General features: G+C 47.0%; 1 protein-coding gene across 3 annotated transcripts in view; it reads left to right on the plus strand.

Moving 5' to 3' along the window:
• LOC129843400 (serine/arginine repetitive matrix protein 2-like) overlaps positions 1 to 20651 on the plus strand; it is a 109485-nt gene extending 88834 nt beyond the window's left edge. For all 3 annotated transcript variants that reach the window (XM_055912104.1, XM_055912105.1, XM_055912106.1), the window contains 2 exons: positions 5694 to 5917; positions 19158 to 20651. In XM_055912104.1, the coding sequence (XP_055768079.1) occupies positions 5694 to 5917; positions 19158 to 20615 (1682 nt within the window). In that variant the 3' untranslated portion in view covers positions 20616 to 20651. The remainder of the gene's footprint in view (positions 1 to 5693; positions 5918 to 19157) is intronic.
• The last annotated feature ends 48 nt before the right edge of the window (positions 20652 to 20699 follow it).

Below are 20699 nucleotides of genomic sequence, written 5' to 3' on the forward strand. Positions count from 1 at the left end.
GAGGGTATACTGCGTACGTACCTCAGGAGGGGAGTGTTTAGAGAGGGTATACTGCGTACGTACCTCAGGAGGGGAGTGTTTAGAGAGGGTATACTGCGTACGTACCTCAGGAGGGGAGTGTTTAGAGAGGGTATACTGCGTACGTACCTCAGGAGGGGAGTGTTTAGAGAGGGTATACTGCGTACGTACCTCAGGAGGGGAGTGTTTAGAGAGGGTATACTGCATACGTACCTCAGGAGGGGAGTGTTTAGAGAGGGTATACTGCGTACGTACCTCAGGAGGGGAGTGTTTAGAGAGGGTATACTGCGTACGTACCTCAGGAGGGGTGTGTTTAGAGAGGGTATACTGCGTACGTACCTCAGGAGGGGAGTGTTTAGAGAGGGTATACTGCGTACGTACCTCAGTGTTTAGAGAGGGTATACTGCATACGTACCTCAGTGTTTAGAGAGGGTATACTGGGTACGTACCTCAGTGTTTAGAGAGGGTATACTGCATACGTACCTCAGGAGGGGAGTGTTTAGAGAGGGTATACTGGGTACGTACCTCAGTGTTTAGAGAGGGTATACTGCGTACGTACCTCAGTGTTTAGAGAGGGTATACTGCGTACGTACCTCAGTGTTTAGAGAGGGTATACTGCATACGTACCTCAGTGTTTAGAGAGGGTATACTGGGTACGTACCTCAGTGTTTAGAGAGGGTATACTGCGTACGTACCTCAGTGTTTAGAGAGGGTATACTGCATACGTACCTCAGTGTTTAGAGAGGGTATACTGCATACGTACCTCAGTGTTTAGAGAGGGTATACTGCATACGTACCTCAGTGTTTAGAGAGGGTATACTGCATACGTACCTCAGTGTTTAGAGAGGGTATACTGCATACGTACCTCAGTGTATAGAGAGGGTATACTGCATACGTACCTCAGTGTTTAGAGAGGGTATACTGCGTACGTACCTCAGGAGGGAAGTGTTTAGAGAGGGTATACTGCGTACGTACCTCAGGAGGGAGTGTTTAGAGACGGTATACTGCATACGTACCTCAGGAGGGGAGTGTTTAGAGAGGGTATACTGCGTACGTACCTCAGGAGGGGAGTGTTTAGAGACGGTATACTGCATACGTACCTCAGGAGGGGAGTGTTTAGAGAGGGTATACTGCGTACGTACCTCAGGAGGGGAGTGTTTAGAGACGGTATACTGCATACGTACCTCAGGAGGGGAGTGTTTAGAGAGGGTATACTGCGTACGTACCTCAGGAGGGGAGTGTTTAGAGAGGGTATACTGCGTACGTACCTCAGGAGGGGAGTGTTTAGAGAGGGTATACTGCATACGTACCTCAGGAGGGGAGTGTTTAGAGAGGGTATACTGCGTACGTACCTCAGGAGGGGAGTGTTTAGAGAGGGTATACTGCGTACGTACCTCAGGAGGGGAGTGTTTAGAGAGGGTATACTGCGTACGTACCTCAGTGTTTAGAGAGGGTATACTGCATACGTACCTCAGTGTTTAGAGAGGGTATACTGGGCACGTACCTCAGTGTTTAGAGAGGGTATACTGCATACGTACCTCAGGAGGGGAGTGTTTAGAGAGGGTATACTGCGTACGTACCTCAGTGTTTAGAGAGGGTATACTGCGTACGTACCTCAGTGTTTAGAGAGGGTATACTGCATACGTACCTCAGTGTTTAGAGAGGGTATACTGGGTACGTACCTCAGTGTTTAGAGAGGGTATACTGCATACGTACCTCAGTGTTTAGAGAGGGTATACTGGGTACGTACCTCAGTGTTTAGAGAGGGTATACTGCATACGTACCTCAGTGTTTAGAGAGGGTATACTGCATACGTACCTCAGGAGGGGAGTGTTTAGAGAGGGTATACTGGGTACGTACCTCAGTGTTTAGAGAGGGTATACTGCATACGTACCTCAGTGTTTAGAGAGGGTATACTGCATACGTACCTCAGTGTTTAGAGAGGGTATACTGCATACGTACCTCAGTGTTTAGAGAGGGTATACTGCGTACGTACCTCAGTGTTTAGAGAGGGTATACTGCATACGTACCTCAGTGTTTAGAGAGGGTATACTGCGTACGTACCTCAGTGTTTAGAGAGGGTATACTGCATACGTACCTCAGTGTTTAGAGAGGGTATACTGCATACGTACCTCAGTGTTTAGAGAGGGTATACTGCATACGTACCTCAGTGTTTAGAGAGGGTATACTGCATACGTACCTCAGTGTTTAGAGAGGGTATATTGCATACGTACCTCAGTGTTTAGAGAGGGTATACTGCATACGTACCTCAGTGTTTAGAGAGGGTATACTGCATACGTACCTCAGTGTTTAGAGAGGGTATACTGCATACGTACCTCAGTGTTTAGAGAGGGTATACTGCGTACGTACCTCAGTGTTTAGAGAGGGTATACTGCATACGTACCTCAGTGTTTAGAGAGGGTATACTGCATACGTACCTCAGTGTTTAGAGAGGGTATACTGCATACGTACCTCAGTGTTTAGAGAGGGTATACTGCATACGTACCTCAGTGTTTAGAGAGGGTATACTGGGTACGTACCTCAGTGTTTAGAGAGGGTATACTGGGTACGTACCTCAGTGTTTAGAGAGGGTATACTGCATACGTACCTCAGTGTTTAGAGAGGGTATACTGCATACGTACCTCAGTGTTTAGAGAGGGTATACTGCTTACGTACCTCAGTGTTTAGAGAGGGTATACTGCATACGTACCTCAGTGTTTAGAGAGGGTATACTGCGTACGTACCTCAGTGTTTAGAGAGGGTATACTGCGTACGTACCTCAGTGTTTAGAGAGGGTATACTGCGTACGTACCTCAGTGTTTAGAGAGGGTATACTGCGTACGTACCTCAGTGTTTAGAGAGGGTATACTGCATACGTACCTCAGTGTTTAGAGAGGGTATACTGCGTACGTACCTCAGTGTTTAGAGAGGGTATACTGCATACGTACCTCAGTGTTTAGAGAGGGTATACTGCGTACGTACCTCAGTGTTTAGAGAGGGTATACTGCGTACGTACCTCAGTGTTTAGAGAGGGTATACTGCGTACGTACGTCAGTTTTTAGAGAGGGTATACTGCGTACGTACCTCAGTGTTTAGAGAGGGTATACTGCATACGTACCTCAGTGTTTAGAGAGGGTGTACTGCGTACGTACCTCAGTGTTTAGAGGGGTATACTGCATACGTACCTCAGGAGGGGAGTGTTTAGAGAGGGTATACTACATACGTACCTCAGGAGGGGAGTGTTTAGAGAGGGTATACTGCATATGTACCTCAGTGTTTAGAGAGGTTATACTGCATACGTACCTCCGTGTTTAGAGAGGGTATACTGCGTACGTACCTCAGGAGGTGAGTGTTTAGAGAGGGTATACTGCATACGTACCTCAGTGTTTAGAGAGGGTATACTGCATACGTACCTCAGTGTTTAGAGAGGGTATACTGCATACATACCTCAGTGTTTAGAGAGGGTATACTGCATACGTACCTCAGTGTTTAGAGAGGGTATACTGCGTACGTACCTCAGTGTTTAGAGAGGGTATACTGCGTACGTACCTCAGTGTTTAGAGAGGGTATACTGCGTACGTACCTCAGTGTTTAGAGAGGGTATACTGCGTACGTACCTCAGTGTTTAGAGAGGGTATACTGCATACGTACCTCAGGAGGGGAGTGTTTAGAGAGGGTATACTGCATACGTACCTCAGTGTTTAGAGAGGGTATACTGCATACGTACCTCAGTGTTTAGAGAGGGTATACTGCATACGTACCTCAGTGTTTAGAGAGGGTATACTGCGTACGTACCTCAGTGTTTAGAGAGGGTATACTGCATACGTACCTCAGTTTTTAGAGAGGGTATACTGCGTACGTACCTCAGTGTTTAGAGAGGGTATACTGCATACGTACCTCAGTGTTTAGAGAGGGTATACTGCGTACGTACCTCAGTGTTTAGAGAGGGTATACTGGGTACGTACCTCAGTGTTTAGAGAGGGTATACTGCATACTTACCTCAGTGTTTTGAGAGGGTATACTGCATACGTACCTCAGGAGGGGAGTGTTTAGAGACAGTATACTGCATACGTACCTCAGGAGGGGAGTGTTTAGAGAGGGTATACTGCATACGTACCTCAGGAGGGGAGTGTTTAGAGAGGGTATACTGCATACGTACCTCAGGAGGGGAGTGTTTAGAGACGGTATACTGCATACGTACCTCAGGAGGGGAGTGTTTAGAGAGGGTATACTGCATACGTACCTCAGGAGGGGAGTGTTTAGAGAGGGTATACTGCATACGTACCTCAGGAGGGGAGTGTTTAGAGAGGGTATACTGCATACGTACCTCAGGAGGGGAGTGTTTAGAGAGGGTATACTGCATACGTACCTCAGTGTTTAGAGAGGGTATACTGCATACGTACCTCAGTGTTTAGAGAGGGTATACTGCATACATACCTCAGTGTTTAGAGAGGGTATACTGCATACGTACCTCAGTGTTTAGAGAGGGTATACTGCGTACGTACCTCAGTGTTTAGAGAGGGTATACTGCGTACGTACCTCAGTGTTTAGAGAGGGTATACTGCGTACGTACCTCAGTGTTTAGAGAGGGTATACTGCGTACGTACCTCAGTGTTTAGAGAGGGTATACTGCATACGTACCTCAGGAGGGGAGTGTTTAGAGAGGGTATACTGCATACGTACCTCAGTGTTTAGAGAGGGTATACTGCATACGTACCTCAGTGTTTAGAGAGGGTATACTGCATACGTACCTCAGTGTTTAGAGAGGGTATACTGCGTACGTACCTCAGTGTTTAGAGAGGGTATACTGCATACGTACCTCAGTTTTTAGAGAGGGTATACTGCGTACGTACCTCAGTGTTTAGAGAGGGTATACTGCATACGTACCTCAGTGTTTAGAGAGGGTATACTGCGTACGTACCTCAGTGTTTAGAGAGGGTATACTGCGTACGTACCTCAGTGTTTAGAGAGGGTATACTGCATACGTACCTCAGTGTTTAGAGAGGGTATACTGGGTACGTACCTCAGTGTTTAGAGAGGGTATACTGCATACTTACCTCAGTGTTTTGAGAGGGTATACTGCATACGTACCTCAGGAGGGGAGTGTTTAGAGACAGTATACTGCATACGTACCTCAGGAGGGGAGTGTTTAGAGAGGGTTTACTGCATACGTACCTCAGGAGGGGAGTGTTTAGAGAGGGTATACTGCATACGTACCTCAGGAGGGGAGTGTTTAGAGACGGTATACTGCATACGTACCTCAGGAGGGGAGTGTTTAGAGAGGGTATACTGCATACGTACCTCAGGAGGGGAGTGTTTAGAGAGGGTATACTGCATACGTACCTCAGGAGGGGAGTGTTTAGAGAGGGTATACTGCATACGTACCTCAGGAGGGGAGTGTTTAGAGAGGGTATACTGCATACGTACCTCAGGAGGGGAGTGTTTAGAGACGGTATACTGCGTACGTACCTCAGGAGGGGAGTGTTTAGAGACGGTATACTGCGTACGTACCTCAGGAGGGGAGTGTTTAGAGACGGTATACTGCGTACGTATGTTTATAGAGGGTACACAGCATACTGACCTTAGGTCAGTAATGATAGCCCATTATGATTATTTTCCCCATACATATTGTCATTTGTTTATACTGGTATGTTCATGTTCATTTCCCTGTGCAGATTTTGACATGGAGTCATCCAGTGACAGCCTGGGCCTGTCGCCCCGCGAAGAAGACTCCTCAGACGAGGAGATGAAGATGGATGGATGTTTAGAGGAGTGGAGGGGTAGAGCAGAGCACAGATCCTTCCTCTCCCCCACGCTTCTCCTAGAGGGTTCCCCTGTCTTCCTAACAGCCCTGGACCCAGAACCACAGACAGGACAGCTGGTCCCAGAACCATCCATGGTGAGTTAGATTCTATAGAGGGACAGATGGATACATTATGACTCTAGTGGACACATTCAGTCTAAAGACATTGAGACTAGAGACATTGAGACTAGAGACATTGAGACATTCAGTTTAGAGACATTGAGACTAGAGACATTGAGACTAGAGACATTGAGACTAGAGACATTGAGGCTAGAGACATTGAGACTAGTGGACACATTGTGACTAGAGACATTGAGACTAGAGACATTGAGACTAGAGACATTGAGACTAGAGACTAGTGGACACATTGAGACTAGAGACATTCAGTCTAGAGACATTGAGATTAGAGACATTGAGACTAGAGACATTGAGACTAGTGGACATATTGAGACTAGAGACATTGAGACTAGAGACATTGAGACTAGTGGACACATTGAGACTAGAGACATTGAGACTAGAGACATTGAGACTAGAGACATTGAGACTAGAGACATTGAGACTAGTGGACACATTGAGACTAGAGACATTCAGTCTAGAGACATTGAGACTAGAGACATTGAGACTAGAGACATTGAGACTAGTGGACACATTGAGACTAGAGACATTGAGACTAGAGACATTGAGACTAGAGACATTGAGACTAGAGACATTGAGACTAGTGGACATATTGAGACTAGAGACATTGAGACTAGTGAACACATTGAGACTAGAGACATTGAGACTAGAGACATTGAGACTAGAGACATTGAGACTAGAGACATTGAGACTAGAGACATTGAGACTAGAGACATTGAGACTAGTGGACACATTGAGACTAGTGACATTCAGTCTAGAGACATTGAGACTAGAGACATTGAGACTAGAGACATTGAGACTAGTGGACACATTGAGACTAGAGACATTCAGTCTAGAGACATTCAGTCTAGAGACATTGAGACTAGAGGCATTGAGACTAGAGACATTGAGACTAGTGGACATATTGAGACTAGAGACATTGAAACTAGTGGACACATTGAGACTAGAGACATTGAGACTAGAGACATTGAGACTAGTGGACACATTGAGACTAGAGACATTCAGTCTAGAGACATTGAGACTAGAGACATTGAGACTAGAGACATTGAGACTAGAGACATTGAGACTAGAGACATTGAGACTAGACACATTGAGACTAGACACATTGAGACTAGAGACATTGAAACTAGACACATTGAGACTAGAGACATTGAGAATAGAGACATTGAGACTAGAGACATTGAGACTAGTGGACACATTGAGACTAGAGACATTCAGTCTAGAGACATTCAGTCTAGAGACATTGAGACTAGAGACATTGAGACTAGAGACATTGAGACTAGTGGACACATTGAGACTAGAGGCATTCAGTCTAGAGACATTGAGACTAGAGACATTGAGACTAGAGACATTGAGACTAGAGACATTGAGACTAGTGGACATATTGAGACTAGAGACATTGAGACTAGAGACATTGAGACTAGTGGACACATTGAGACTAGAGACATTGAGACTAGAGACATTGAGACTAGAGACATTGAGACTAGTGGACACATTAAGACTAGAGACATTCAGTCTAGAGACATTGAGACTAGAGGCATTGAGACTAGAGGCATTGAGACTAGAGACATTGAGACTAGTGGACATATTGAGACTAGAGACATTGAAACTAGTGGACACATTGAGACTAGAGACATTGAGACTAGAGACATTGAGACTAGTGGACACATTGAGACTAGAGACATTGAGACTAGAGACATTGAGACTAGAGACATTGAGACTAGACACATTGAGACTAGAGACATTGAAACTAGACACATTGAGACTAGAGACATTGAGAATAGAGACATTGAGAATAGAGACATTGAGACTAGAGACATTGAGAATAGAGACATTGAGACTAGAGACATTGAGAATAGAGCCATTGAGAATAGAGCCATTGAGAATAGAGCCATTGAGAATAGACACATTGAGACTAGACACATTGAGACTAGAGACATTGAGACTAGAGACATTGAGAATAGAGACATTGAGAATAGAGCCATTGAGACTAGAGACATTGAGAATAGAGACATTGAGAATAGAGCCATTGAGACAACCCTGCCTGACTCCACAATTGACCTGTTGCCCATTATGACTACTGGCATGATCAATTAGATGACTTTCATATCAGAATAATTACTTTCCTTCAATCAACCCTGGGCTGAGCCACATCACTGCTACACCAAAGAGCTGTGTTAGATCCTCATCCTGGTCAGAAACGGAGGGAGAAGAGAGGGAGAAGAGAGGGAGAAGAGAGGGAGAAGAGAGGGAGAAGAGAGGGAGAAGAGAGGGAGAAGAGAGGGAAAAAGAGAGAAAGAGGGAGGGAGAAGAGAGATAGAGGGAGGGAGAAGAGAGATAGAGGGAGGGAGAAGAGAGATAGAGGGAGGGAGAAGAGAGATAGAGGGAGGGAGAAGAGAGATAGAGGGAGGGAGAAGAGAGATAGAGGGAGGGGGAAGAGAGATAGAGGGAGGGAGAAGAGAGATAGAGGGAGGGAGAAGAGAGATAGAGGGAGGGAGAAGAGAGATAGAGGGAGGGAGAAGAGAGATAGAGGGAGGGAGAAGAGAGATAGAGGGAGGGAGAAAAGAGAGGGAGAGGGGGGGAGGGAGAAGAGAGAGGGAGGGAGAATAGAGAGAGAGAGAGGGTGGGAGAGGGATGGAGGGAGAAGAGAGAGAGAGGGGGAGGGAGAAAAGAGAGAGGGAGGGTGGGAGGGAGGGAGATGGAGGGAGGGAAAAGAGAGAGAGAGAGAGAGAGAGAGAGAGAGAGAGAGAGAGAGAGAGAGAGAGAGAGAAAGAGAGAGGGAGGGAGGGAGGGAGAAGAGAGAGAGAGAGAAAGAGAGAGAGTGAGGGAGGGAGGGAGAAGAGAGAGAGAGAGAGAAAGAGAGAGGGAGGGAGGGAGAGAGAAGAGAGAGAGAAAGAGAGAGGGAGGGAGGGAGAGAAACTGTCAAACCACTAACACCTCTGTCTGATCACAGCCAAATGACGTTGTTTCTGAAAAGAAGAGACATGAAAAACCCACATTCACAGCCCAGTAAGCTGTACAACATCAGACATTCATACAGACCTCTCTGATGAGAGTAGGTTACCCGTCCTGTTGGGGGAGGACGCAGAGAGCTGTGGGTTGGCAGCGCACTACATTGCTGCCTGCAATAAGTTGAGGGACAGTATCTGACAGACCAATCAACCTGCACATGTCCTCTACTGTATATTTATTGTTATTGTTGAATGTGTTGGTTATTTTGACACTTGGTTATTGTTGTTACTGTTGTCCCGTTGACAATTTTGATTCTCATTTTTATTTTTATATTGTAAATATCCAAAGTAAACTTTGGCAATATGTACATTGTTATGTCATGCCAATAAAGCAAATCGAATTGAATTGAATTGAAGAAAGAGAGAGGGAGGGAGGGAGAAGAGAGAGTGGGAGGGAAGGAGAAGAGAGAGAGAAAGAGAGAGGGAGAGAGGAAGAAGAGAGAGAGAAAGAGGGGGGGGGGAAGAGAGAGAGAAAGAGGGGGGGAGGGAGGAAGAAGAGAGAGAGAAAGAGAGGGGGAGGGAGGGAGAATAGAGAAAGAGAGAGGGAGAGAGGAAGAAGAGAGAGAGTGGAAGAAGAGAGAGAGAAAGAGATGGGGAGGGAGAATAGAGAGAAAGAGAGAGGAAGGGAGAAGAGAGAGAGAAAGAGAGGGGGAGGGAGAAGAGAGGCAGGATGTCATTTGATCAGTCCTACATGGGCTATCTGCTATCTAATGGTGTGATCTTTTCCACATAGAAATAGAGAAAAGAGGACAATAACAGTTTATTAATCACCTGAAATGAACTGTCTGATCAGAGATGGCTGTTATCTCTGTCCATTGTGCCTGAATCAGAGAACCATGTTCCTCGACCTGCTAGACATTAATTACCTCCTATATAGTAGGCCTCGTTCTCTCTCTCTCTGTCTCTCTCTGTCTTTTTCTGTCTCTCTCTCTCACTCTCTTCTTCCTCTCTCCCTCTCTCTTTCTCTCTCTATTCTCTCTCCCTCTCGCTCTCTCTCTCTCTCTCTGTCTCTCTCTCTCTCTGTCTCTGTCTCTTTCTCTCTGTCTCTTCCTCTCTCTCTTCTTTTCTCTCTCTGTCTCTCTCTCTGTCTCTCTCTCTGTCTCTCTCTCTGTCTCTCTCTCTCTCCTCCTCTCTCTCTCTTCCTCTCTTCTCCTTACCGCCCCTGCTACTCTTTTTTTCATTTCTCTTTCATTCTGTTCCCTTCCTTCCCTCCCTCACTCTCGTCCTCTCTCCTCTTACATTATATTAAAGAACATTGAGCTGTGGGAACAATTCAGAAATAGTATTTAACATTTCCATACAATATCATTGTTTCATATTGTCCCTCTGTACGTGGAGAATTTCCCACAGAACTAGGATAAGATTATTTTTCTACAGGGATAACATAGCCTGATTGGTTTCAAATTTCACTCATTTCATTTCTCTTGCTTTCTCATTCTTTATCCTCTCCCTCATGCCATCGCTCTCTGTCTCTCTCTCTGTCTCTCTCTCTGTCTCTCTCTCTGTCTCTCTCTCTGTCTCTCTCTCTGTCTATCTCTCTCTCTCAATTCAAATCAATTGACTTTATTGACATGGCAAGTTCATTATTACTTACATTGTCAAAGTATACATATCGAAAAATATGTATATATATACACTGCTCAAAAAAATAAAGGGAACACTTAAACAACACAATGTAACTCCAAGTCAATCACACTTCTGTGAAATCAAACTGTCCACTTAGGAAGCAACACTGATTGACAATAAATTTCACATGGTGTTGTCAAATGGAATAGACAAAAGGTGAAAATTATAGGCAATTAGCAAGACACCCCCAATAAAGGAGTGGTTCTGCAGGTGGTGACCACCGACCACTTCTCGGTTCCTAGGCTTCCTGGCTGATGTTTTGGTCACTTTTGAATGCTGGCGGTGCTTTCACTCTAGTGCTAGCATTAGATGGAGTCTACAACCCACACAAGTGGCTCAGGTAGTGCAGCTCATCCAGGATGGCACATCAATGCGAGCTGTGGCAAGAAGGTTTGCTGTGTCTGTCAGCGTAGTGTCCAGAGCATGGATGCGCTACCAGGAGACAGGAAAGTACATCAGGAGACGTGGAGGGCATTAACCCAGCAGCAGGACCGCTACCTCCGCCTTTGTGCAAGGAGGAGCAGGTGGAGCACTGCCAGAGCCCTGCAAAATGACCTCCAGCAGGCCACAAATGTGCATGTGTCTGCTCAAACGGTCAGAAACAGACTCCATGAGGGTGGTATGAGGGCCCGACGTCCACAGGTGGGGGTTGTGCTTACAGCCCAACACCGTGCAGGACGTTGGCATTTGCCAGAGAACACCAGATTGGCAAATTCGCCACTGGCGCCCTGTGCTCTTCACAGATGAAAGCAGGTTCACACTGAGCATTTGACAGACATGACAGAGTCTGGAGACGCCGTGGAGAACGTTCTGCTGCCTGCAACATCCTCCAGCATGACCGATTTGGCGGTGGGTCTGTCATGGTGTGGGGTGGCATTTCTTTGGGGGCTGCACAGCCCTCCAAAGGTAGCCTGACTGCTCGCCAGAGGTAGCCTGACTGCCATTAGGTACCGAGATGAGATCCTCAGACCCCTTGTGAGACCATATGCTGGTGCGGTTGGCCCTGGGTTCCTCCTAATGCAAGACAATGCTAGACCTCATGTGGTTGGAGTGTGTCAGCAGTTCCTGCAAGAGGAAGGCATTGATGCTATGGACTGGCCCGCCCGTTCCCCAGACCTGAATCCAATGGAGCACATCTAGGACATCATGTCTCGCTCCATCCACCAACGCCACGTTGCACCACAGACTGTCCAGGAGTTGGCGGATGCTTTAGTCCAGGTCTGGGAGGAGATCCCTCAGGAGACCATCCGCCACCTCATCAGGAGCATGCCCAGGCGTTGTAGGGAGGTCATACAGGCACGTGGAGGCCACACACACTACTGAGCCTCATTTTGACTTGTTTTAAGGACATTACATCAAAGTTGGATCAGCCTGTAGTGTGGTTTTCCACTTTAATTTTGAGTGTGACTCCAAATCCAGACCTCCATGGGTTGATACATTTGATTTCCATTGATCATTTTTGTGTGATTTTGTTGTCAGCACATTCAACTATGTAAAGAAAAAAACATTTAATAAGAATAGTTCATTCATTCAGATCTAGGATGTGTTATTTTAGTGTTCCCTTAATTTTTTTGAGCAGTGTATATTTGTACAGTATATATATATATATATATATATATATATATATATATATATATATATATATATATATATATATATATATATATATATATTTATATATAAATAAATGGTGGGACCAACAGTAATAATAATAGTAGTAGTGGACCAGAACAACAATACATTAAAGCAACAGTAGTAGACCAGTGTCAACATGCCTGAGAAGACACATGACCTGGTATGAAAGACAAAACAAAACAAGATGGGAAATATTATCGACATTACTTTGCACTTTTCACTGGCTGTCCCTCAGGTTGTGGCAGGAGGACACATATTTGGCTGCCAAAATTGCACATTTTGTTTTTTCACCCAATAAATATTTGATTTTTTCTTCATCTTTTATAGTTTCATATTCTTTGTATTGAATTATAATTTTGGGAAAGAAATATTCTCTTAGGTCTGAGTATTTGTCACAGTGTAATAGGAAATGCAGCTCTGTCTCTACCTCTCCCCTGGAGCAGAGTGAGCACAGCCTGTCCTCTCTGGGCAGCCAGGTTTGTCTGTGACAACCGGTCTCTATAGCCAGACTGTGCTCACTGAGTCTGTACCTAGTCAGTGTTTTCCTCAGTTTTCTATCAGTCACGGTGGTCAGATAGTCTGCCACCATGTACTGTCTGTTTAGAGCCAAATAGCATTGAAGTTTACTTTGATTTTTGTGGTGTCTTTCCAATAGGTTATATATTTTTATTTTTGTTTTGTGATGATTTGGTTGGGACAGATTTTCTGAGTGCTGTCCCGAGGCTCTATGGGGTTGGTTTGGGTTGGTGAACTGAGCCTCAGAACCAGCTGGCTGAGGGGACTCTTCTCTTGTTTCATCTCTTGACATTGTAGAGCTGTGTGATGGAATGTTTTAGGGTCACTTGTTTTTAGATGGTTGTAAAATTTGATGGCTCTTCTTTCTATTTGAATGAGGAGGGGGAATTGGCCCAATTCTGCCCTACATGCGTTATTTTGAGTTTTTCTTTGCACTTGCAATACTGTCTTGCAAAACTCTGCATGCAGTATTTCGATTGGATGTTTGTCCTATTTGGCAAATTAATTTTTAGAGATTGGACCCCATACTTCACTGCCATATAGAGCAACTGGTTCTATAACTGATTGGAAAATTTGAGACAGATTCTAATTGGAATTTCAATTTTGATGTTCCTTTTAATGGCATAGAATGCTCTTCTTGCTTTGTCTCTCAGCTCATTCACAGCCATGTGAAAGCTACCTGTGTTGCTGATATTTAGTCCTAGATATGTGTAGTTTTTGGTGTGTTCTATAGAACTGTGTCCAAATAGAATTTATATTTGTCATCCTGATTTCCTGACCTTTTTTGGAATATCATTATATATATATATTTTTTTTTTAGGTTAACGGTCAGAGCCCAGGTCTGACAGAACCTGTGAAGACGATCTAGGTGCTGCTGTAACCCCTCTTTAGTGGGAGACAGCAGCACCAGGTCATCTGCGTACAGCAGACGCTTGATTTCGGTGTTGTGTAGGGTGATACCAGGTGCTTCCGATTCTTCTAATGTTTTTGCCAATTAATTAATGTAGATGTTAAATAGTGTTGGACTTATTGGACAGCCCTGTTTCACTCCCCGCCCCTCAGAGAAGAAGTCTGTTTGCTTGTTGCCAATTTTAACCGCACATTCGTTTTTAGTGTACATTGATTTAATAACATCATATGTTTTCCCTCCAAAACCACTTTCTATTAGTTTATAAAAAAGACCTTTGTGCCAAATTGAATCAAATGCTTTCTTGAAATCTACAAAACACGAGTAGATTTTGCCTTTGTTTCGGTTTACTTGATTCTTCTTGAATATCTTTTTGTTCTGGGCTCTTTGTTATATTACTGTAGAGGTTTGCAAATTGATTTCTCCACATATCCCCATTTTGGATAGCCAATTCCTCATGATGAGGTTTGTTTAATTTATTCCAATTCTCCCAGAAGTGGTTTGATTCTATGGATTCCTCAATTCCATCCAGCTGATTTCTAATGTGCTGTTCCTTTTTTGTTCTTAGGGTGCGTTTGTATTGCTTCAGTGTTTCCCCATATTGAAGGCGTATATTTTTGTTGTCTGGTTCTCTGTGTTTTTGACTAGATATATTTCCCAATGACTTTCTTATATTTTTGCAATCATTATCAAACCATTTTTCATTATCTTTTATTTCTGGTTTGCTCTTATGCTTCTTTAGATTAGCTAAGAGGCTAATTTGTCAAATATAAAGTTTATGTTCCAAACAGCTAAATTTACACCTTCATTGCTGAAGGAGAATGTTAAGGCTAAAACGTTGTCCAGGAGAGATTGTATTTTTTGGCTACTAATTGCTTTTCGGTAGATGTCTGTATTGTTGCACTCCATTTATAGGCCTGTTTAGTACCATGTCATTTATTGGGCCGTGATGCTTCATGGTTGGGTTCTGCTCTTCTCAGATACACTGTGATTTTACTGTGGTCTGAGAGAGGTGTTAGTGGGCTGACTGTGAAGGCTCTGAGAGACTCTGGGTTTAGGTCGGTGAGGAAGTAGTCTACAGTGCTGCTGCCAAGGGATGAGCTGTAAGTGTACCTACCAAAAGAGTCTCCTCTCAGCCTGCCATTGACTATGTACAGACCCAGTGTTCGACAGAGCTTCACGAGCTGTACTCCGTTTTTGTTTTTCACATTGTCATAGTTGTTTCTGTGGGAGTATGTGGGGAGGGAAAGGTTGTTGCTTCCTGGTAGATGTTTATCCCCAGGACTGTTAATAGTGTCTAGTTCTTCTGCTGTTCTACCATTCAGGTCTCCACAGACCAGTACGTTGCCTTGGGCTTGAAAGTGACTAATCTCCCCCTCTAGAATGGAGAAACTCTCTTCATTGAAGTAGGGTGACTCTGAGGGGGGAATGTATGTGGCACAGAGGAAGACATTTTTATTTGTTAAGATGGCCTCTTTGTTGATTTTTAACCAGATAAAGAATTCTCCTGTTTTGATCAATTCGATTAAATGAGTTAGTTCAGATTTATACCGTATTAACATTCCCCCTGAGTCTCTGCCCTGTGTGATTCCTTTTAATTTAGTGGATGGTAGGATTATCTCCTTATAACCTAGTGGACAGCCAGTGGAAACATCACCTCTGCACCATGTTTCCTGTAGTACTACAATATCAACATCATCCATTTCTTTCAGGAAGTCTGGGTTTCTGCTCTTTAGCCCAAAAGCAGAGGACTTCAACCCTTGTATATTCCAACATGCAACGTAAAAAGACTTCCTAATGTTTTACCTTTTTATCTTCAAAATGAGACAAACACTAACAATCCAAACAAGAACTATTAAAATAGGATTTTTCAATTAAAGTAAACTCTTATTATGCAAATGTGATTTGTTTATCATTTTAGATAGGATTTGTGTCATGCCACTTGGGTGGATGTAGTGTGAGGATGGTGGAGTTCTTGTGCTCATCTTACCATGACCCTCGGCCTATCACATGTGAGCATCCATGACCCTCGGCCTATCACATGTGAGCATAGTAGACTCAGCATGTGTTTAATGCCATTCATTTCATTGGTGGGGGCTGGGCCAGTTGCTCCTCTCACCGCCTGTGCGTAGCTCTGCCTGCTGGGCTGTGGCTCCTCCAAGTGTGGGTCTGCGGTGGGGGGCAGGGGGGTGGGAGGCCTCGTCTGGGTGGCTCTGAAGCTGGGCTGGGGTGGTCTGTGCTGCGCTGGCTGTGGTGGACATTGAGGTTGGTGGTGCTGTGGTCGTGGCTGGGGGGTCCAGGGTGCTGGTCCGGGGTGTTGTCTCGGTGATCTCGGCGGGGTGGAGATTGCTCCGCTGTTCCTGGGTGGAGAGGTCGGGCTGCAGTTTAAAGCGACGTCCTTGAGAGTCTTGGCAACCACGATTCTTGAGTTGGGGAAGATTGCGGAGGCCTTCTCAATCATTCCCCGTAGTGAAGTCGCCACCCTCTCCTGCTGAGCACGCAGGTCGTTGCTTCCGGTGTGTATGATTATGTGGCTTGGCGACCCGAGATGGGCCTTATCAAGCAGCTCCATGGCACTCTGCGTTGTTGGGCACCACACCTTTCTCGTTTTGTGTCTATGGAAAAGTTTCTTCTCCTGGACATACTTCCCATTTGAGTCCATTAACAGGACGATGTTAGCCAGTGTTTCTTCTGGACTGGAGGGGGCAGAGGGGGGCTGGTGGTTGTTGGAGCTGGGGTGTGGCTGGTCTGTGCCGCTGTCAGTGGGAGGCTATTCTCTGGGTTGGGGAGGAGGGGTGCAGCAGGCAGGGCTGGAGAAGTCTGGCTGGTTGAGCTGGGCTCCTCTGCTGTGTGAGGGCAGGTCATAGAGTGGTGATCTTTCTGCTCCTGCAGCCTGTCCTCTGTTCTCTTTCTCTCCTGTAGTCTGTCCTCTGTTCTCTTTCTCTCCTGCAGCCTGTCCTCTGTTCTCTTTCTCTCCTGTAGTCTGTCCTCTGTTCTCTTTCTCTCCTGCAGCCTATCCTCTGTTCTCTTTCTCTCCTGCAGCCTGTCCTCTGTTCTCTTTCTCTCCTGCAGTCTGTCCTCTGTTCTCTTTCTCTCCTGCAGCCTGTCCTCTGTTCTCTTTCTCTCCTGCAGTCTGTCCTCTGTTCTCTTTCTCTCCTGCAGCCTGTCCTCTGTTCTCTTTCTCTCCTGTAGTCTGTCCTCTGTTCTCTTTCTCTCCTGTAGTCTGTTCTCTTTCTCTCCTGTAGTCTGTCCTCTGTTCTCTTTCTCTCCTGCAGTCTGTCCTCTGTTCTCTTTCTCTCCTGTAGTCTGTCCTCTGTTCTCTTTCTCTCCTGCAGTCTGTCCTCTGTTCTCTTTCTCTCCTGTAGTCTGTCCTCTGTTCTCTTTCTCTCCTGTAGTCTGTCCTCTGTTCTCTTTCTCTCCTGCAGCCTGTCCTCTGTTCTCTTTCTCTCCTGCAGTCTGTCCTCTGTTCTCTTTCTCTCCTGTAGTCTGTTCTCTTTCTCTCCTGTAGTCTGTCCTCTGTTCTCTTTCTCTCCTGCAGTCTGTCCTCTGTTCTCTTTCTCTCCTGCAGTCTGTCCTCTGTTCTCTTTCTCTCCTGTAGTCTGTCCTCTGTTCTCTTTCTCTCCTGCAGCCTGTCCTCTGTTCTCTTTCTCTCCTGCAGTCTGTCCTCTGTTCTCTTTCTCTCCTGTAGTCTGTCCTCTGTTCTCTTTCTCTCCTGCAGTCTGTCCTCTGTCCTCTTTCACTCCTGCAGTCTGTCCTCTGTTCTCTTTCTCTCCTGCAGTCTGTCCTCCGTTCTCTTTCTCTCCTACAGTCTGTCCTCTGCTATCTTTCTCTCCTGCAGTCTGTCCTCTGTTCTCTTTCTCTCCTGCAGTCTGTCCTCTGTTCTCTTTCTCTCCTACAGTCTGTCCTCTGTTCTCTTTCTCTCCTCCAGTCTGTCCTCTGTTCTCTTTCTCTCCTACAGTCTGTCCTCTGTTCTCTTTCTCTCCTACAGTCTGTCCTCTGTTCTCTTTCTCTCCTACAGTCTGTCCTCTGTTCTCTTTCTCTCCTACAGTCTGTCCTCTGTTCTCTTTCTCTCCTGCAGTCTGTCCTCTGTTCTCTTTCTCTCCTGCAGCCTGTCCTCTGTTCTCTTTCTCTCCTCCAGTCTGTCCTCTGTTCTCTTTCTCTCCTGCAGTCTGTCCTCTGCTATCTTTCTCTCCTGCAGTCTGCCCTCTGTCCTCTTTCTCTCCTGCAGCCTGTCCTCTGTTCTCTTTCTCTCCTGCAGTCTGTCCTCTGTTCTCTTTCTCTCCTGCAGTCTATCCTCTGCTATCTTTCTCTCCTGCAGTCTATCCTCTGTTCTCTTTCTCTCCTGCAGTCTGTCCTCTGTTCTCTTTCTCTCCTGCAGTCTGTACTCTGTTCTCTATTCTCTCCTGCAGTCTGTCCTCTGTTCTCTTTCTCTCCTGTAGTCTGTCCTCTGTTCTCTTTCTCTCCTGCAGCCTGTCCTCTGTTCTCTTTCTCTCCTGCAGTCTGTCCTCTGTTCTCTTTCTCTCCTGCAGCCTGTCCTCTGTTCTCTTTCTCTCCTGCAGCCTGTCCTCTGTTCTCTTTCTCTCCTGTAGTCTGTTCTCTTTCTCTCCTGCAGTCTGTCCTCTGTTCTCTTTCTCTCCTGCAGCCTGTCCTCTGTTCTCTTTCTCTCCTGCAGTCTGTCCTCTGTTCTCTTTCTCTCCTGCAGTCTATCCTCTGTTCTCTTTCTCTCCTGCAGTCTGTCCTCTGTTCTCTTTCTCTCCTGCAGCCTGTCCTCTGTTCTCTTTCTCTCCTGCAGCCTGTCCTGTTCTCTTTCTCTCCTGCAGTCTGTCCTCTGTTCTCTTTCTCTCCTGCAGCCTGTCCTCTGTTCTCTTTCTCTCCTGCAGCCTGTCCTCTGTTCTCTTTCTCTCCTGCAGTCTGTCCTCTGTTCTCTTTCTCTCCTGCAGTCTATCCTCTGTTCTCTTTCTCTCCTACAGTCTGTCCTCTGTTCTCTTTCTCTCCTGCAGTCTGTCCTCTGTCCTCTTTCTCTCCTGCAGTCTGTCCTCTGTCCTCTTTCTCTCCTGCAGTCTGTCCTCTGTTCTCTGTTTCTCCTGCAGTCTGTCCTCTGTTCTCTTTCTCTCCTACAGTCTGTCCTCTGTTCTCTTTCTCTCCTCCAGCCTGTCCTCTGTTCTCTTTCTCTCCTCCAGTCTGTCCTCTGTTCTCTTTCTCTCATGCAGCCTGTCCTCTGTTCTCATTCTCTCCTGCAGCTCCTCTCTTAGTGTGGTCAGATGGTTTCTCTCGCTCTCTCTCTCCCTAACCCCATCACTCACCCTCTCTCCTAACGGTTAATGCCTAATTCATATTAATTTATTTAGTCATTATGGTAAAATACATTCTCTTTCCAGTGACATACCTGGCTTAATAAAGGTTAAATAGATATTGAATTTCAATTTAATTTCTTGAATTTGCTGAGTTGAGATTAACCCCAGCCCTGGAACTAACCCATTCATTTCCTCTGTCCTGTCTCTCCCAGGAGCTGCGTGCCCTGGCCCAGAGAGAGCCGTCCCTGGAGCTGCGTGCCCTGGCCCAGAGAGAGCCGTCTCAGGAGCTGCGTGCCCTGGCCCAGAAAGAGCCGTCTCAGGAGCTGCGTGCCCTGGCCCAGAGAGAGCCGTCCCAGGAGCTGCGTGCCCTGGCCCAGAGAGAGCCGTCTCAGGAGCTGCGTGCCCTGGCCCAGAGAGAGCCGTCCCAGGAGCTGCGTGCCCTGGCCCAGAGAGAGCCGTCCCAGGAGCTGAGTGCCCTGGCCCAGAGAGAGCCGTCCCTGGAGCTGCGTGCCCTGGCCCAGAGAGAGCCGTCCCAGGAGCTGCGTGCCCTGGCCCAAAGAGAGCCGTCCCTGGAGCTGCGTGCCCTGGCCCAGAGAGAGCCGTCCCAGGAGCTGCGTGCCCTGGCCCAGAGAGAGCCGTCCCTGGAGCTGCGTGCCCTGGCCCAGAGAGAGCCGTCTCAGGAGCTGCGTGCCCTGGCCCAGAGGGAGCCGTCCCAGGAGCTGCGTGCCCTGGCCCAGAGAGAGCCGTCCCAGGAGCTGCGTGCCCTGGCCCAGAGAGAGCCGTCTCAGGAGCTACGTGCCCTGGCCCAGAGAGAGCCGTCTCAGGAGCTGCGTGCCCTGGCCCAGAGAGAGCCGTCCCTGGAGCTGCGTGCCCTAGCCCAGAGAGAGCCGTCCCAGGAGCTGCGTGCCCTGGCCCAGAGAGAGCCGTCCCAAAAGCTGCGTGCCCTGGCCCAGAGAGAGCCGTCTCAGGAGCTGCGTGCCCTGGCCCAGAAAGAGCCGTCTCAGGAGCTGCGTGCCCTGGCCCAGAGAGAGCCGTCTCAGGAGCTGCGTGCCCTGGCCCAGAGAGAGCCGTCTCAGGAGCTGCGTGCCCTGGCCCAGAGAGAGCCGTCCCTGGAGCTGCGTGCCCTGGCCCAGAAAGAGCCGTCTCAGGAGCTGCGTGCCCTGGCCCAGAGAGAGCCGTCTCAGGAGCTGCGTGCCCTGGCCCAGAGAGAGCCGTCCCTGGAGCTGCGTGCCCTGGCCCAGAAAGAGCCGTCTCAGGAGCTGCGTGCCCTGGCCCAGAAAGAGCCGTCTCAGGAGCTGCGTGCCCTGGCCCAGAAAGAGCCGTCTCAGGAGCTGCGTGCCCTGGCCCAGAGAGAGCCGTCTCAGGAGCTGCGTGCCCTGGCCCAGAGAGAGCCGTCCCTGGAGCTGCGTGCCCTAGCCCAGAGAGAGCCGTCCCAGGCGCTGAGCTTCTGTGGCCTGGAGGGTTTCCTCATCCTGGGTCTGGTGGACCTTGGTTCTCCACAGCCCAGCCCACGTCCCACACATTCTCACCCAGACACACAGGACAGCGCACACACACTCACAACAGGTGTGTATTTGTGTGTGTGTGTGTGTGTGTGTGTGTGTGTGTGTGTGTGTGTGTGTCTATTTCTTAGAGTCATGTTTTCTCATAATTACAGTAGAAAGCGCTGAAGCTCTTTTGTTGTAAGAGATTAGATTGAAAGATTTCCTCTGTGTCCAACGTTACCTGGAGGTTTATTCACATCACAGAGAGTT

The sequence above is a fragment of the Salvelinus fontinalis genome, unplaced genomic scaffold, assembly GCF_029448725.1.
Source record: "Salvelinus fontinalis isolate EN_2023a unplaced genomic scaffold, ASM2944872v1 scaffold_0129, whole genome shotgun sequence".
Taxonomy (NCBI): domain Eukaryota; kingdom Metazoa; phylum Chordata; class Actinopteri; order Salmoniformes; family Salmonidae; genus Salvelinus; species Salvelinus fontinalis.